Consider the following 17804-nt stretch of genomic DNA (forward strand, 5'->3'; position numbering starts at 1 on the left):
AATCAGCATGTTTATCCTATTTACTCAATCTGGAAGGCAGAAGGCAGCAGGTTACCCAGTGGTTTTCAATAGATATTTTATGTTATACTTAGTTTTATTTGTACTCCAATCCAGGAACTGTATAGTTACTCCAGAGAGAAATATATATATATATATATATATATATATATATATATATATATATATATATATATCTGTGTGTGTGTTTTGCAGTTTGATGGCAATCATTTTGTTTCATTATGAATCAAATCTCCCAATTTATTTTCAGGGTTGAATTCAAAACTGTCCTACAGCATATCTTCTGGAGATAGTATGGGCCAATTTCAGATTAACAAAGATGGAGCCTTAAAACTAAAAAAGTCATTGGACAGGGAAAGCCAGTCATTCTATAATCTTGTGGTTCAAGTACATGATATGGCACCTCCACCTGCATCTAGATACACAAGTTCAGCGGAAGTATCAATCATTTTATTAGATGTCAATGACAACCCACCAAGTTTCATCTCTCCAAAATTGACTTATATCCAAGAGAACACTCCTACTGACACTATTGTGTTCCGGGCACAAGCCACAGATCCCGACAGCGGTCCTAACTGTTATATTCAGTATTCATTACTCAGTTCACTGGGTAACAAATTTAGCATTGGAAATATTGATGGGGAGGTGCATCTGACAGGAGAGCTGGATCGTGAAGATGTTTCCAATTATACCCTAACAATCATTGCAACTGATAAAGGGGAACCACCACTTTCTTCATCTGTGGATGTCACAGTTATGGTGCTTGATGTCAATGACAACAACCCTCGCTTCTCACAAAGCATTTTTAAAGTGGAAATAAGTGAAAACACCCTAACTGGAACAGATCTTATCCAGGTAGTTGCATCAGATGCAGACGAAGGATTAAATGGAATGGTCCGTTACAGCATCATAGAAGGAAATCCAAACAATGAATTTAGAATTGATTCAGTTACTGGAGTAATATCAATAGCCAAACCTTTGGACCGTGAAAAGAGGTCTTCATACACATTGGTTGTCCAGTCATCAGATCGTGGTAGCAATTCACGGACAGACACAGCAACAGTTAGCATTATTCTAACTGACGTTAATGATGTGGTCCCTAAATTTGAATTATCCCCCTATTCAGTTAATGTACCTGAAAATCTGGAGACCTTGCCAAAAGTTATTCTTCAGGTAAGTGTCATCTTAACTACAGCGTTAAGGAATGTACTTAGGATCCTGCTATGGAATTTATATTATGTCTCTGCACTGGGATTTTTCATATTCATTTATAAATATGAATTATTTTTTATTTTAAGATTTTCATATCATAATTATCTCTACACATAAGTAGAACTAGTTTTTCAATATAGTGTGATATTTGCCAGGTTAAATATAGTATGCATGTTCAATTTTTGGATTGCAGTTTTCATGTAATATCCACATTTTTCATACCATATTAATCAGCACTGGTGATGAAATTATTAAGAACCAAATACTTGCCTAAAAACTAAACAGAAAATCAAGATATTAATGAACTTGGGAAATAAGTATTCCATATCTATACTTTTGTAGGTTGTGGCTAGAGATGATGATCAAGGTCTTAACAGCAAATTGACATATGCAATAGCTTCTGGCAATGAAGAATGGGCATTCAGGTTATCATCAAATGGGCAGCTTAGCATAGTAAAAAGTCTGGACCGGGAGGTGAAAGAGCAGTATATCTTACTAATCACAGCAGTGGATTCAGGTATGTTTTCTCATGTATTTTTATATTGTACCATGTTGGGATTTCCCAAATAGTTTATTGCTAATTAGATTTTGGTCGTGTTTTAAATGGAGTATACTTTTGTGCTGCTCTTTACCTCCAGTCTGTGGAACATATATTCCTTTTAGCTTCTTAAAAGCTCTTGCGCCATGTCAAATGGATAATTCTGCCATTGATGACTTATAATTAAAATAGGCAGCTAATTAAATAATGCATTGGTCTATTAGTGATCCTGTCGCTGGTGGATAGTCATCAGTGGCAGGATTGCTCATCCTACATCACCTTTAGGGGTTTATTTACTAAGGGCAAAAAGAGCTCCAGAGCTTAGTAAATGAGCAGCTCTGCTGATTTCCATCATCCGATCATGTGCAAGCAAAATTGCTTTGCATATTGAAGCCTTATCTCATTTACTAAGCTGAGGGCAACTGCACTTTGCAAAGTACACCTTCTATTTGCCTTTAGTAAATCAACACCTCTGTCTTTCGGTCTGCTACAGCTGTGGTGGCTCCAGCATCTTTACGCAGCTGACAGTGCATGTCCATATTAACAAAGACAAAAGTATGTTTAAATAACTCTATAACCTATCAGTAATTCTATATCTTATCTATATATTATTAGAATCTTTGAGGTTCTGTAAGGTGCATCAAAATTTCATATTAAACATTCACAGTAAAAAGTGGAATCCAAGCTAAACACGTAACTCAAGCACATAATCATGATTCATTTTCCAAAGTCCGGTGTTGTTGAGCCAACTCCTTGTCTCCAACATGCTCAGTTGGCTATAGACAAACATATGCCAAACTGGTGAGGTCTTTCCTTTGTTTTCCCTTCCTTTAAATGCACCTAAATATCTCAATTTCTAGATTCTAGTACCTGAGATATCTTATTATGTAACACTCCACAATTCACATTGGTTCAGAGTGCGGTCACTCCCACCTTTACTCTGGTTTCTGGTGTGATGGAGATTATAGTAAATTAACATTAGGTTTTGTTTTATTATTTAATAATACATTGTGATACTGGATGTACAATCTCTTTAAGGGATTACTGTTTCCAGGTTTATTTTCAGGTGTTCAAACAAGATAGCTTCACATCAGCTGAAAAAAAAAAAAAAAGATACTGCTCAGTTCAGCAAATATCATGATATATATTCAGTAGACTATTGCTTGCCCTCAAGTTTCAGAATCATGGATGAACCCTCCAAGTGCTTCTCCACAGCAAACAGCAAAACCACTGTCTTTCATTTCATCATGCATTGGGCTTTCAAACTGACAGCACAGCATCCTCTTTTCCAGCCCCTTTAAAGGACAGGCATTCTGAAAGGTGGATGTGTGAATTGGGGTGGCCAGGCTACGTACCCACCAAAACACTTCCTCAGCCTGAACATCAGAACTAACAGATCAATCTTACAATCAGCCTCTTAAAGCGAGACTGGCCTATTTCCTCACCAGGCTTCCCTGGAGCATACAGCTGCCCCAATACGTATACTGGGAGCATATCTCCCATCCACTATTTTGCGTGCCATTTTAGCATCATTTACAAATTTTTTATTGAATACGCTATTTTACCAAAAGTATTGGGACACCTGCTTTTACATGCACATGAACTTTAATGGCATCCCCGTCTTTGTCCCTAGGGTTCAGTATTGAGTTGGCCCACCCTTTGCGGCTATAACAGCTTCAACTCTTCTGGGAATGCTGTCCACAAGGTTTAGGAGTGTGACTATGGGAATGTTTGACCATTCTTCTAGAAGCGCATTTGTGAGGTCAGGCACTGATGTGGACGAGAAGGTCTGGCTGGCAGTCTCCGCTCAAATTCATCCCAAAGATGTTCTGTCGGGTTGAGGTCAGGACTCTGTGCAGGCCAGTTAAGTTCCTCCACCCCAAACTCACTCATCCATGTCTTTCTGGACCTTGTTTGTGCACTGGTGCGCAGTCATGTTAGAACAGGAAGGGGCCATTCCAAACTGTTCCCACAAAGTTGGGAGCTTGAAATTGTCCAAATAGTCTTGGTATGCTGACGCCTTAGGGTTCCCTTCACTGGAAGGGGCCAAGCCCAACTGCTGAAAAACAACCCCACACCATAATCCCCCCTTCACCAAATGATTTGGAGCAGTGCACAAACCAAAGTCCATAAAGATATGGATGAGTGAGTATTGGGTGGAGGAACTTGACTGGCCTGCACAGAGTCCCAACCTCAACCAGACAGAACACCTTTGGGATGAATTAGAATGGACACTGCGAGCCGGGCCTTCTGGTCCAACATCAGTGCCTTACCTCACAAATGCGCTTCTGGAAGAATGGTCAAACATCCCTATAGACAATCTCCTAAACCTCGTGGACAGCCTTCCCAGAAGAGTTGAAGCTGTTATAGCTGCAAAGGGTGGGCCAACTAAATATAAAACCCCTATGGACTAAGACTGTGTTGCCATTAAAGTTCATGTGTGTGTAAAGGCAGGCGACTAAATACTTTTGGTAATATAGTGTATGTCCCTGTTTTCATTATTTTATAACCTTATACTTCACAATATGGCACAGTTTTTATAATCTATTATGTCATATATACCTTTTTAACATGTTATTGCATTGAAATTTATGGCCTCATCACTTTCCATTTGTGTTAGCTTGTTAAAGATAGATAGATAGATAGATAGATAGATAGATAGATAGATAGATAGATAGATAGATAGATAGATAGATAGATAGATAGATAGAATGATAAGGTAGACTTCAGTTTCTCTGTACATTGCAGCTTCTTCCTTGAAATTACTGTGCTAAAAATTGTTCTGAATAACTCAGAGGAGGGACATCTCTCCACATCCCCACTTTTTTAAGAAGCAGCAACTACTTAACTGGTTGATCAACACAGTCTGCCAGAAAAATTAAAGACTGTCCTGGGCTCTTTTATCAGAAGCCCTGGCACATTTTTCAAAACATCATGGAGGCACCCTGTAATAATAATTCGCAAAAATAAAGATTGTATACAAATAGTTAAAAAAAGATATACAAAATAAGTTTAGAAACTCATAAGCTTTCAAAACACTATTGTAAAATTTACCAACTTTATAGCTTTCCTTTGAATTGGAGTTTTGTTTTATTCAGCTGAAAGATTTCTATTAAGAACATATGTCTGCTTTTTAATAACAAATCTGTTCAGATATTATCATCTATAGTGCTGAAATGTTGAGCAGTATGTCAGCTTTCCTCATGTTTCAATGAGTGATGTCACTACTATAGGATTATTTAATGGCTCATCTATTTATTGTTGACTCGCAGTTGATGATGATGTTTGTATGTGTCGAATGAGAATGCTGATAATATTTTATACATTTAAAAAAAAAAAAAAAAAAAAAAAGAAAAAACAGTTCATGAAAAATAATATGCATATATAATTCCAGACAGTGCCAGATAACGTATCATACAATTCAATTTATATTTGCGTGTGTCGCAATGTAAAACAAATCTGCCTCGTCTGTCTCCCGAGGCATATTATTGCTAGCTGTCCTTAATCCACCTCTTGTGTAAGTGATAAATGCTGCGCTTGAAATCACATACAAATGAGGATTCTTGCTTGAGCTACTAATGTTGTTTTGTATTAACATAATCAATTCATGATTACTGTTTTTCATTTCTGTTTTGGAACTTTGTAATCGTTGTAAATATCAGGCTTTCATTTTTTTTGGTTGGCTTTGATATTATTGAAATATTAGAAACATCTAAATCTAATTTCAAGAACTGAACTTTCAGTCTTTGGAACATGCATATGGATACTTAAGACTTAACTCCAGCTATTACCCATCCACCCTCCATCCCCAATATATTACTATGTTAGTTGCTAAAAATTCCTAAGCTAAAAGTCCAAAATAAAACATACAACATATAAAATACAATTACACTCTACACAAATACCAAAAAGGCTGCCAACGAAAAAAGGAATAGTATACAAAATCCTCTAGAATCAGAAATAAATATTTGCAGCGTATATAAGCATATAAGTAAATCACATTATAGAAAACACATGAGCGATCCAAAAAGTCTAATAGTTAATTCTTACACCGGTGTGCGGCTTCCAGCTTTCCTCGATTTTCCTGCTTCATCTTGCATCAGCCAGCACCTGGGACTCTTCCCCTTTGAAGGATAAAACTACACTGGCTTTCATCTTCACTGGTCTGTGCCTACCTGAGCGGTGGGACCCCTTCCTGTTGATTGGATAGATTGATAGCAGCGCAGCCATTGGCTCCCGCTGCTGTCAATCAAATCCAATGACGCGACCGTCGAATGCTGGACTCGGGAGCACCCCCGCAAGGTAACCCCCCCGGGAGAGCATTTCTCCCAGGGGGGTATCTGATGTGGGGAGGAGCCGAGAGAGCTGCCGAGGGACCCCAGAAGTGCAGGTTCGGGGCCATTTTGTGCAAAACGAGCTGCACAGTGGAGGTAAGTATGATATGTTTGTTATTTAAAAAAAATTAAAAAATGAACCTTTAGTGTCACTTTAACTTTTAAATGTTGGTGGGGATCCATACATTGAAGTTTGTGCATAAAAATCCTTACCTGTGTGATGCACACTGTCTGCCCTACACAGTACTCAGGGTATGCAGTCACCGGGGGCCTCCCCCTCAGAGGTTAATACATACTTGTTTTTCACACCAGGCAAACAGAGAATTCCTTCTCTCTCCAGCCTTGGATCATCCACAGTGCTTAGGAATGGTATCCACATGCTTTCCAATCTACAGCGGGAAAATAAAAAGCTCCAAATAGTGTGATGCCATAGTAAACTTTATTAAAATGAAAGTACCAAATAAAAATTAGCTGGCTATAAAATTCACAGTAGACACTGCCAGTTCTCCCCCCGGCAGTGTGTGGCGCCAGTCCACTAGCTCCGCCCATGTCTTCAGTGACTGCTGAAGATGCCCCTTAGGACAAAACGCATTGAGATAAGCTAGTGGGCTGACATCACATGCTGCCAGCGAAAGACCTGGCAGTGTCTGGTATTTTATTTGGTGCTTTGATTTTAATAATGTTTACTATGGTATCACACTATTTGGAGCTTTTTATTTTCCCTCTGTAGATCAGGTGGATAGAGTTCCTAAGCACTGTGGATGATCCAAGGCTGGAGAGAGGAGGAATTTTCTGTTTCCCTGCTGTGAAAAACAAGCATGTATTGACCTTTGAGAGAGAGTTCCTACAATCTGGTTGGTACTTACTTGGGGTGTTTGGGTGCACAGTGTGCACCACACAGGTAAGGATTTCTGTGCATGGACTTCACTATATAGATCCTCTTCTACACATAAAGACTAACTCTAGGATTTAACTACTGGACTAATTGGATCACTCATGTTTTGTTGTTTTTTTTTTTTTGTAATTTGATTTACTTATATGCATATATACTCCACAGTTTTTATTTATTCTAAAAGACAAAAATTCTCACCTACTTAACTTAAAGTGGATTTCCACTTGTTTTTTAGTTTAATAAAAGTCAGCAGTTACAAAAAGTGTAGCTGCTGACTTTTAATAAACAGACACTCACCTGTCCCAAGATCCAGCGGTGCGGCCAAACGGAGCCTCGCTCCTCTCCCCCTTCTCTCTGCGGCACCGTCATAGGAACCGTGTGCACCCAGCCATGATAGCTTGCGGCTTAACGTCTGGACGCGCACTGCACATGCGCGAGTCGTGCTGCACTCTGCTAGTGGCCAGGCAATCTTCTGGAACCTGTGAAGTGTCACAGAAGATTGTAGAGGGAGGGGCCAACTAGGGGAGAGGAGGAGTTACCTACGCGGCCAGAAGACAGAACCAGGAAGTGAGACAGGAAGTCCCTCTCAAAACAAGGTACCCACTCCCCCCCAAAAAAGATTAATCAAGACTGATATGACTGATTTCTGATTGGGACTCTAAAACAAAGTTAATACTGCAGCTGCAGGAACAGATTCACAGGACTCAATCACTGTGTTTAAAATGTCCGTTCAGTGAAAAATTTATTATTACATGTTATTTTATACATAGATAAGAAAGGGGTGGTGTGAGATGTTATTAAAAACTAACAAATAGCAATATGTTATTAAAAGCTAACAAATAGAAATATATTATTAAAAACTAGCGAATAGAACAATTGCAAAAGTAAAACCTTGAAAAGGGAGGGGGGAGTAGAGAGCGTTTAGTAGGAGAAGTGTCTGTGTGTTAGGTGAAGGTTACAGAACACATTTCAACAGTGAGAACAAAATGGATTCTCTTGTGCTTAAATGAACAGTACAATGAATGTCCATGTCATTTCCCCCCTTTTGTTTATTTGACACCATTCTTCTCCGCGTTACGTTCAGCCGATTGCTGGTAACTCCTGTTACATTGGCGCAGAGAGACGGCGTCCTGTTCAGCTCTCTCCTAGCTTTCTCACAATAATGGGTTCATCAGGGCTGGTGGTACATTTGTTGGTACAGTGGGTAGTCACACAGAGGCATAGCCTGATGAGGAAGTAAATAACAAACATGAGAAATAGGAACATCACAATGTAAGCGCCTAGTTTCTGTAACCATGTTGCTATGCCATATAAAAAATCACCAAAACCTCCTAAACCCTGAAAGGGGTTCCATCCATCTTTAGCAATATCTCTGGCCTTATTCTGTAGTTCTCTTATCTTAGCAAGATGCCCTTTAATAATGTCCTCATTATCAGAAATGTATATACAACACTCAGTGCGAAATATCTTACACACGTTACCCAACCAGAAAGGTCCGAGAGTGGTCTGGTTTCCTTGAGAACCGACAGATAGGATACATAGGAAAAGGCAGAAATATAGCAAGCTTAAGGGCAGCTTACCTAGCCGGCATTTGAGGTCTGCGTTTCCCGATGATCCCGATCAAAGCGCGGTTCCTTCTAGAGACTCTGCCAAACTCCTGTTATGACTCGCCCTTTTGGGTGGAACTCCGATTTAATTCATGGTGATGTGATGCTTCAGATTCCAAGTAGTTTTATATTCTTCCCTACAAAAAAATAAGTTCTTTCTTCGTGTATCCACATCAGTACCTGGGTGATGTGGAACCATCTCAGCAGACAGTTGGTAGTGCTCAATGGACTAGGAATGGTGATCAGTGCATTTGTAGTCCATTCACATGTCCTCTAGCTTTGTAAATGAAAACCTGTACAGAGGATGGGGCTGAAACCTGGAGGACGTGTCTGCAAGAGCCTGACATTGCATGCGTGATCCGCTGATCATGGGTGCAATGCTTTTCTGACTTCTGTAGGGAAAAATAATAAATGCACATTTTTTTTCCTGCAAAAAATGTGCATGTATAATTTCTCCCTTAAAGGTGAACTTAGTCTGAAGAAAAACTTTGTGAATAGGTGGGAGGGAGAGCTGGAATGGGAGGGCTCAAAGCCTTTCTATCAAAAATGCCCCTGCAAATGCATGCTGATTACCAATTCATTCCTCTGTGCTTATGGCCCTTACAGCAGTCCTATGGAACACAACTCTCCTCATGGGAGTAAATAGGGTCATGGTATGCATGGGCAGGATGAAGAATACTTGGAAGAACCACTTTCAAAAGAAAGGCAGTGCAAGTCTGGTAAGGACCCCACAGTGAAGTTCATTGAAACATAGACAGGGATAAGTATTGGGCCAGGTGAGCTGCACTTAGGGGTGTGGGGGCAACACCTTAAAGGACAACGTGTCCTTTACAAATATTTTGACAGGGGACATGCTCAGGTGGTGACTCTGTGGCAGAAAATCACTGTACAACACAGTCCTTTTGAGGTATTACTGGTTCCACATGCATTTTCATGTAGGATATTAACTGAAAACAGTTTTCCTTCAGCAGTAAACACAAAGAAACTAAGGGGTTGATTTACTAAAGGCAAATAGACTGCAGTTGCTCCTTAGTAAATGAACAGAAGCTCTGCTGATATCCATCATCCAATCATGCATAAGCAAAAATGCAGGTTTTTTTTATTTTCCTTGCATGTGATTGGGTATTCTTTGCAAAGGGAATCTTTACCTCATTTACTAAGCTCTGGAGCAACTACACTTGCAGAGTGCAATTGCTCCAGAGCTAAGTAAATGGACAGAAGCTCTGCTGACATCCATCATGCAATCATGCATAAACAAAAATGCTTTTTTTTTATTTTCCGTGCATGTGATTTTGTATTCTTTGCAAAGGGAATCTTTACCTGATTTACTAAACTCTGGAGCAACTACCTTTGCCTTTAGTAAATCAACCCCAATGTCTTACTTACTGTAAGAAATAAATCGCAAATAAAACCCATATAGTAGGCTTTTGCTCACCCTAAACAAATTCACAGTTAGGTACCCTTCATGTAATTTTTAAAAGTTCTTTCACACAGCCCTTTCCCGTGAGTCCTCCCAGCCCTTCCATAATGAGCTAGGTATCCTGGCAGTTGGATATGTGGACCAGGGCGGCCAGACTGTAGACCCACCCAATCTCTCTTTTCGACAACCCAGCCTAACCTCATAAAGGTGGACTTACCTATTTTCCTCACAGCCTTCCATGAAACCCACAATGGCCACAATCCATGTTCTAGACCAGGGATCTCCAATCTACGGCCCTCCAGCTGTTGCAGAATAGGGATGAGCTTCGAGTTCGAGTCGAACTCATGTTCGACTCGAACATTGGCTGTTCGCAAGTTCGCCGAACAGCGAACAATTTGGGGTGTTCGCGGCAAATTCGAATGTCACGGAACACCCTTTAAAAGTCTATGGGAGAAATCAAAAGTGCTAATTTTAAAGGCTAATATGCAAGTTATTGTCATAAAAAGTGTTTGGGGACCTGGGTCCTGCCCCAGGGGACATGGATCAATGCAAAAAAAAGTTTTAAAAACGGCCGTTTTTTCAGGAGCAGTGATTTTAATAATGCTTAAAGTCAATCAATAAAAGTGTAATATCCCTTTAAATTTCGTACCTGGGGGGTGTCTATAGTATGCCTGTAAAGGGGCGCATGTTTCCCATGTTTAGAACAATCTGACAGCAAAATGACATTTCGAAGGAAAAAACTCATTTAAAACTACCCGCGGCTATTGCATTGCCGACAATACACATAGAAGTTCATTGATAAAAACGGCATGGGAATTCCCCAAAGGGGAACCCCGAACCAAAATTAAAAAAAAAAAAATGACGTGGGAGTCCCCCTAAATTCCATACCAGGCCCTTCAGGTCTGATATGGATATTAAGGGGAACCCCGGCCAAAATTTAAAAAAAAAATGACGTGGGGTTCCCCCTAAATTCCATACCAGACCCTTCAGGTCTGGTATGGATTTTAAGGGGAACCCCGCGCCAAAAAAAAAAAAAAAAACGGCGTGGGGTCCCCCCAAAAATCCATACCAGACCCTTATCCGAGCACGCAACCTGGCAGGCCGCAGGAAAAGAGGGGGGGACGAGAGTGCGGCCCCCCCTCCCTCCTGAACCGTACCAGGCCACATGCCCTCAACATTGGGAGGGTGCTTTGGGGTAGCCCCCCAAAACACCTTGTCCCCATGTTGATGAGGACAAGGGCCTCATCCCCACAACCCTGGCCGGTGGTTGTGGGGGTCTGCGGGCGGGGGGCTTATCGGAATCTGGAAGCCCCCTTTAACAAGGTGACCCCCAGATCCCGGCCCCCCCCCTGTGTGAAATGGTAAGGGGGTACATAAGTACCCCTACCATTTCACGAAAAAAGTGTCAAAAATGTTAAAAATGACAAGAGACAGTTTTTGACAATTCCTTTATTTAAATGCTTCTTCTTTCTTCTATCTTCCTTCATCTTCTGGTTCTTCTGGCTCTTCTGGTTCTTCCTCCGGCGTTCTCGTCCAGCATCTCCTCCGCGGCGTCTTCTATCTTCTTCTCCTCGGGCCGCTCCGCACCCATGGCATGGGGGGGAGGCTCCCGCTCTTCTCTTCTTCTTTTCTTCTCTTCTTCTCTTCTTCATTTTCTTCTCCGGGCCACTCCGCAATCCATGCTGGCATGGAGGGAGGCTCCCGCTGTGTGACGGCGCTCCTCGTCTGACAGTTCTTAAATAACGGGGGGGCGGGGCCACCCGGTGACCCCGCCCCCCTCTGACGCACGGGACATGACGGGACTTCCCTGTGGCATTCCCCGTGACGTCACAGGGAAGTCCCGTCAAGTCACCGTGCGTCAGAGTGGGGCGGGGTCACCGGGTGGCCCCGCCCCCCCCGTTATTTAAGAACTGTCAGACGAGGAGCGCCGTCACACAGCGGGAGCCTCCCTCCATGCCAGCATGGATTGCGGAGCGGCCCGGAGAAGAAAATGAAGAAGAGAAGAAGAGAAGAAAAGAAGAAGAGAAGAGCGGGAGCCCCCCCCCATGCCATGGGTGCGGTGCGGCCCGAGGAGAAGAAGATAGAAGACGCCGCGGAGGAGATGCTGGACGAGAACGCCGGAGGAAGAACCAGAAGAGCAAGAAGAACCAGAAGAACCAGAAGGTGAAGGAAGATAGAAGAAAGAAGAAGCATTTAAATAAAGGAATTGTCAAAAACTGTCTCTTGTCATTTTTAACATTTTTGACACTTTTTTCGTGAAATGGTAGGGGTACTTATGTACCCCCTTACCATTTCACACAGGGGGGGGGCCGGGATCTGGGGGTCACCTTGTTAAAGGGGGCTTCCAGATTCCGATAAGCCCCCCCGCCCGCAGACCCCCACAACCACCGGCCAGGGTTGTGGGGATGAGGCCCTTGTCCTCATCAACATGGGGACAAGGTGTTTTGGGGGGCTACCCCAAAGCACCCTCCCAATGTTGAGGGCATGTGGCCTGGTACGGTTCAGGAGGGAGGGGGGGCCGCACTCTCGTCCCCCCCTCTTTTCCTGCGGCCTGCCAGGTTGCGTGCTCGGATAAGGGTCTGGTATGGATTTTTGGGGGGACCCCACGCCGTTTTTTTTTTTTTTTTTTGGCGCGGGGTTCCCCTTAAAATCCATACCAGACCTGAAGGGTCTGGTATGGAATTTAGGGGGAACCCCACGTCATTTTTTTTTTTAAATTTTGGCCGGGGTTCCCCTTAATATCCATACCAGACCTGAAGGGCCTGGTATGGAATTTAGGAGGACTCCCACGTCATTTTTTTTTTTAAATTTTGGTTTGGGGTTCCCCTTTGGGGAATTCCCATGCCGTTTTTATCAATGAACTTCTATGTGTATTGTCGGCAATGCAATAGCCGCGGGTAGTTTTAAATAAGTTTTTTCCTTCAAAATGTCATTTTGCTGTCAGACTGTTCTAAACACAGGAAACATGCGCCCCTTTACAGGCATACTATAGACACCCCCCAGGTACGAAATTTAAAGGGATATTACACTTTTATTGTTTGACTTTAAGCATTATTAAAATCACTGCTCCTGAAAAAACGGCCGTTTTTAAAACTTTTTTTTGCATTGATCCATGTCCCCTGGGGCAGGACCCAGGTCCCCAAACACTTTTTATGACAATAACTTGCATATTAGCCTTTAAAATTAGCACTTTTGTTTATTCATGTTCGTGTCCCATAGACTTTAACGGTGTTCGCGTGTTCGAACGAACTTTTTTCCTGTTCGCATGTTCTGGTGCGAACCGAACAGGGGGGTGTTCGGCTCATCCCTATTGCAGAACTACACATCCCATAAAGCATTATAAAACTCAGAGATTCACAGACATGACTGGACATGATGGGAATTGTAGTTCCCGAACAACTGGAGGCCCATAATTTGGAGATGCCTGTTCTAGACAATAAATATGTCCCATCCAATGCCCTGTCTGGCAATTTAGCCCAAGTTTTATCACAATACATTTAACCTAAATGTGCACCAAAATGTTTTGTGTTGGTTCTACTGTAGGTCACACTAGGTTTTGTCTTTTGAATTCTACTTTGTAGCATTTAATCCCCTCTCTAGAAAATGTAGACAAGATCCATGTAGTAATTTTTCTCCCAGGGAATTTTATTATAATGTGCAAATTCACTCAAGTGGCCTGTACTTAAATCTCTATGGGAAATGTTATGAAACCGTGACAGCCTTCAGATTGCAGATACTAGCCTATCATTCTACTGTGCGTGTTTGCCAAAAAAGCAACAGGCGCCTGTGTGAAAGAGTTTTTATGGGACTGTTGCAGCGTGCAAGTGTATAAATCATTGTTTTGTATAGCTGTACCTTGCTTTGTGAGTAAGCCAATGAGAAAATACTTCTCTCTTCCTCCATCTGCCAGAGACACAGAGAGATAGGTAAATATTAGGTCCTGGCTACGTGACAGGAATAGTACTGGTAAGGCCGCTTTGTTCATTAATGTCTTTAACTCTTTGAACATTTTCTATAGGGAAATCACTTACATTCCATCCATCAACATCCATTTATTTATTGGTTGCATCATTAATGAACTGCACATCTGGAAACCTGCATATAGTCAGGGTCTACTGTTTCAATACATAACTTAGATACAGAGTCCAACTCCTTCTATAAAAAAATGCAACTGGATCCAAAGAATAAACGTTACCCTATTTTATAGAATTTGTGCCAGAACACAAACAGAAGTACCAATAATACATCTATTTATAAAAAGTAGAGCAAGGATGACAGGGCTGTTCCCTATAACAACAAATAAGGTGTCAGTTTTAAACATTTCTATACGACTCCAGTACTGGCCATACAAATTAAAAAATAGCTAAATAGTTGTTGAAGAACTCCTTTCGTAAGTTCTGCATAATATGCTATGAATCAGGGACATGGTTAGTGCCCTGCAAAATGTAAGAGACAACTGAGCACTCCATGGAAAAAAACCTTGTAGCATATATAGTGTTTTCCAGCAAATGCATTCATTAAGGAACCTGTAAACTCCCCTTAGATCACAGTTGGAAAGCTGTGTAACATGGTCATATGTACTGTTTCTACAGTTATTCAATGCTTCCTACTTAAGATGTTTATGCAAAAGCTTTCTCCAATCTATTGTACACCAATAGGGGATTTACTAAAATTGAAGCATGCAATATTTGGTGCAGGTCTGCATAAAAAAAAACAACCAGCTTCCAGGTTTTATTGTCAAAGCCTAATTAAACAAGCTAATGTTAGAATCTGATTGGCTACCATTCACAGCTGCATCAGATTCTGAGTGCTCCAGTTTTAGTAAATCTTCCCCCAAGTTTTTTTTCTCATCTTCAATTATCCAACTAAAAGGAACACAACAAACAAATTAACAAACATAATGCTACATTAAAGTAGATAAAAACTAAACAGCAACAAGTTATTTCAAAACTTAAATCAATTAGCCTTTCATTGTCACTTAAAGCAGTTGTAAAGGCAGAAGTTTTTTTTTTATCTTAATACATTCTATGCATTAAGATAAAAAGCCTTCTGTGTGCAGCAGCTGCCCTTGTGTCATCAGATTTGGCGACCCATCAGAATGTGTAACGGAAGTGACGTTCCATCGCTGCCATCTTGCTACACCCCACACTCCTCCATAGTATGGGTACACTGAGAAGGGGGAAAGCAGACATCTTGTTACACCCACCAAATTTTGCATTTTACACTTGCCGCTGCTTTTAAAATTCAACATCTAACCAGTCAGACGGAATTCTAAGTACTGTATTTCACTATATAAACTTACTTTACTGTTAAAAATAAGTGTAAAATGCAAAACTCTGGTGGGTGTAACATGATGTCCGCTCTCCCCCTTCTCAGTGTATCCTTACTATGGAGGAGTGCGGGGTGTAGCAAGATGGCGGTGATGGAACGTCACTTCCGTTACACATTCTATCTCTCCGCCGTCCAAGACTCTCCATCCTGATTGGCTGAGACACAGCAGTGGTGCCATTGGCTCCTGTGGCTGTCAATCAACGTCAGTTAGCCAATCAGGGGAGATAGGGTGGGGCCAAATGGCAGCTCCATGTCTGAACGGACACACAGAGCTGCAGCTTGGCTTGGGTGCCCCATAGCAATCTGCTTGCTGTGGGGGCACTCAACAGGAGGGAGGGACCAGGAACGGTGAAGAGGGACCCGAGAAGAGGAGGATCCAGGCTGCTCTGTGCAAATCCACTGCAACAGAGCAGGTAAGTATAACATGTTTGTTATTTTTTTTTTTAAACAAGACTTTACAATCACTTTAATGTTATCCTTACCTGGCATGGCTCCACCACCATGTGGCCCTCTACTCCCCTTAAACATTTCTTCCACCAACACTATTTAGGTAAGAGAATAAGAGGTGATTTGCACTTATAATTTTCTCCTCTACTCTCTGAAGAATAGCTTATTAGGGGGCCAGGTGCCATGCATGAAAAATGCTTCCTCCTTTGGGATCCTCACTTGCCTCATGGTTGAAATGCCCCTTCTTATTAAAGGCTTTATAATACAGGTGATACTGTTATGACCTTGAATGGTTCTCAGACATGTCCGATTCTCTGTCAAATAGGGTTTCTTAGACTTATGCCCTGTACACACGATCGGACATTGATTGGACATTCCGACAACAAAATCCATGGATTTTTTCCAACGGATGTTGGCTCAGACTTGTTTTGTATACACACGGTCGCACAAAGTTGTCGGAAAATCCGATCGTTCTGAACGCAGTGACATAAAACACGTACGTCGGGACTATAAACGGGGCAGTAGCCAATAGCTTTCGTCCCTTAATTTATTCTGAGCATGCCTGGCACTTTGTGAATTGTCCACACACGGTCGGAATTTACACGAACGGCTTTTGTTGTGGGAAAATTTTATAGCCTGCTCTCAAACTTTGTGTGTCCGAAATTCTGATGGAAAAAGTCAGATGGAGCCCACACATGGTCGGAATTTCCGACAACAAGCTTCGATCGCACATATTCCGTCAGAAAGTCTGACCGTATGTACAGGGCGTTAGTCTGGCGATAATAGGCAAGTTTATGGGGAAGCTAAATATCCTTTCCTTTTAAAATGCATCTAGACCAATGGGTGATTAACCAGTGGGATTTCAGATGTTTTGTAACCATTTCTTTTCAAGTAACAGTGAAAAGAACAAGAAGTGATTAACATATATGTGCATATGACCAAATCAATGTATTGTAAGCTCTTTGAGGGCAGGGGTTGATGTCACAGTACAATATATATGTAAGGTGCTGTGTAAATTGGTGGCACTATATAAGTACCTGTAATAATAATAATAATAACAGCCATTATCATCATCACTTGTTGATCTGGGCACTAGCTTATAAGGTTACTCGTGTTGTAAATCCCTTTTGTGTGGCATATAACTGACCTTAAAAAAATGGTTATTGTATCAGCACAGAGTGGTACTGTGGATACTATATAGATATAAATGACCTTACCATTACATGTTACTTTATCCTGTTAGTCAGCTTAAAAATGGTGCTGCTACTATTCCTGTTACTTAGTAAACCAGGGGCATTATCTGAAATGCATGTATAGAAGCATTTAATCTGTAGCATGTAATTTTCATAATATGTAAACATAGCATTCATCAGTCAGAAGGATCACATTGCATATGCATTTATTGGGAAATGTAAGCTTTACTTTTTTCTGTAGATGTAACTTTAGATTGTTTACATTGCTACTTTAGGTGAAATTATGGGGCATTCAAGAAAAGCACAGTAAAACAAACACACTTGTATAATATCAAATATTTTTTTCTACCAAATTTGCCAATTTTAAATGAAATTTGGTATCCTCCCATGCTGTTATACAAAACATCTGGGTATAATTTTATTGATGCAGGATGATCTCAGGAAAGTGGTAATACCAACAAACTGATTGAGAATGTGAAGTAAGGACACTAATGAAACATTTCATGCCCGGAGCAGCTGTGTAGCTCAGCCTAGATCACTGTAGTAGAGAGAGCTGTTCACAAATTACCTCCTGCAGGATATGCTTAAATCCTAAACTCCATGCTCATATCTTTTAGCTATGCTCACGGGAGCCCCATTTAATGCAGTCCCTGGCAGGCAAATCAAAGAAAGGAAAAGCCACGTGATAAAAGTGTGAAAATAATTCACTTATTAGTAAGACATAAAGTTACAGCTCATCCTCAGAACAGCTCCCAGAGGAACCAATTTTAGTTCATTGCTTTAGTGAAAGCAGTGAAATACTATCCAGATTT

At 41.2% G+C, this 17804-nt stretch overlaps 1 protein-coding gene across 1 annotated transcript in view; it reads left to right on the plus strand.

The window, feature by feature from the left end:
- Positions 1–17804, plus strand: part of FAT4 (FAT atypical cadherin 4) — a 365853-nt gene that overhangs the window by 268499 nt on the left and 79550 nt on the right. Inside the window, exons 5-6 of the mRNA XM_073603673.1 lie at positions 269–1191; positions 1573–1747. Of these exons, the coding sequence (XP_073459774.1) occupies positions 269–1191; positions 1573–1747 (1098 nt within the window). The remainder of the gene's footprint in view (positions 1–268; positions 1192–1572; positions 1748–17804) is intronic.

Source organism: Aquarana catesbeiana, linkage group LG01 (genome assembly GCF_042186555.1).
Source record: "Aquarana catesbeiana isolate 2022-GZ linkage group LG01, ASM4218655v1, whole genome shotgun sequence".
NCBI classification, from domain to species: domain Eukaryota; kingdom Metazoa; phylum Chordata; class Amphibia; order Anura; family Ranidae; genus Aquarana; species Aquarana catesbeiana.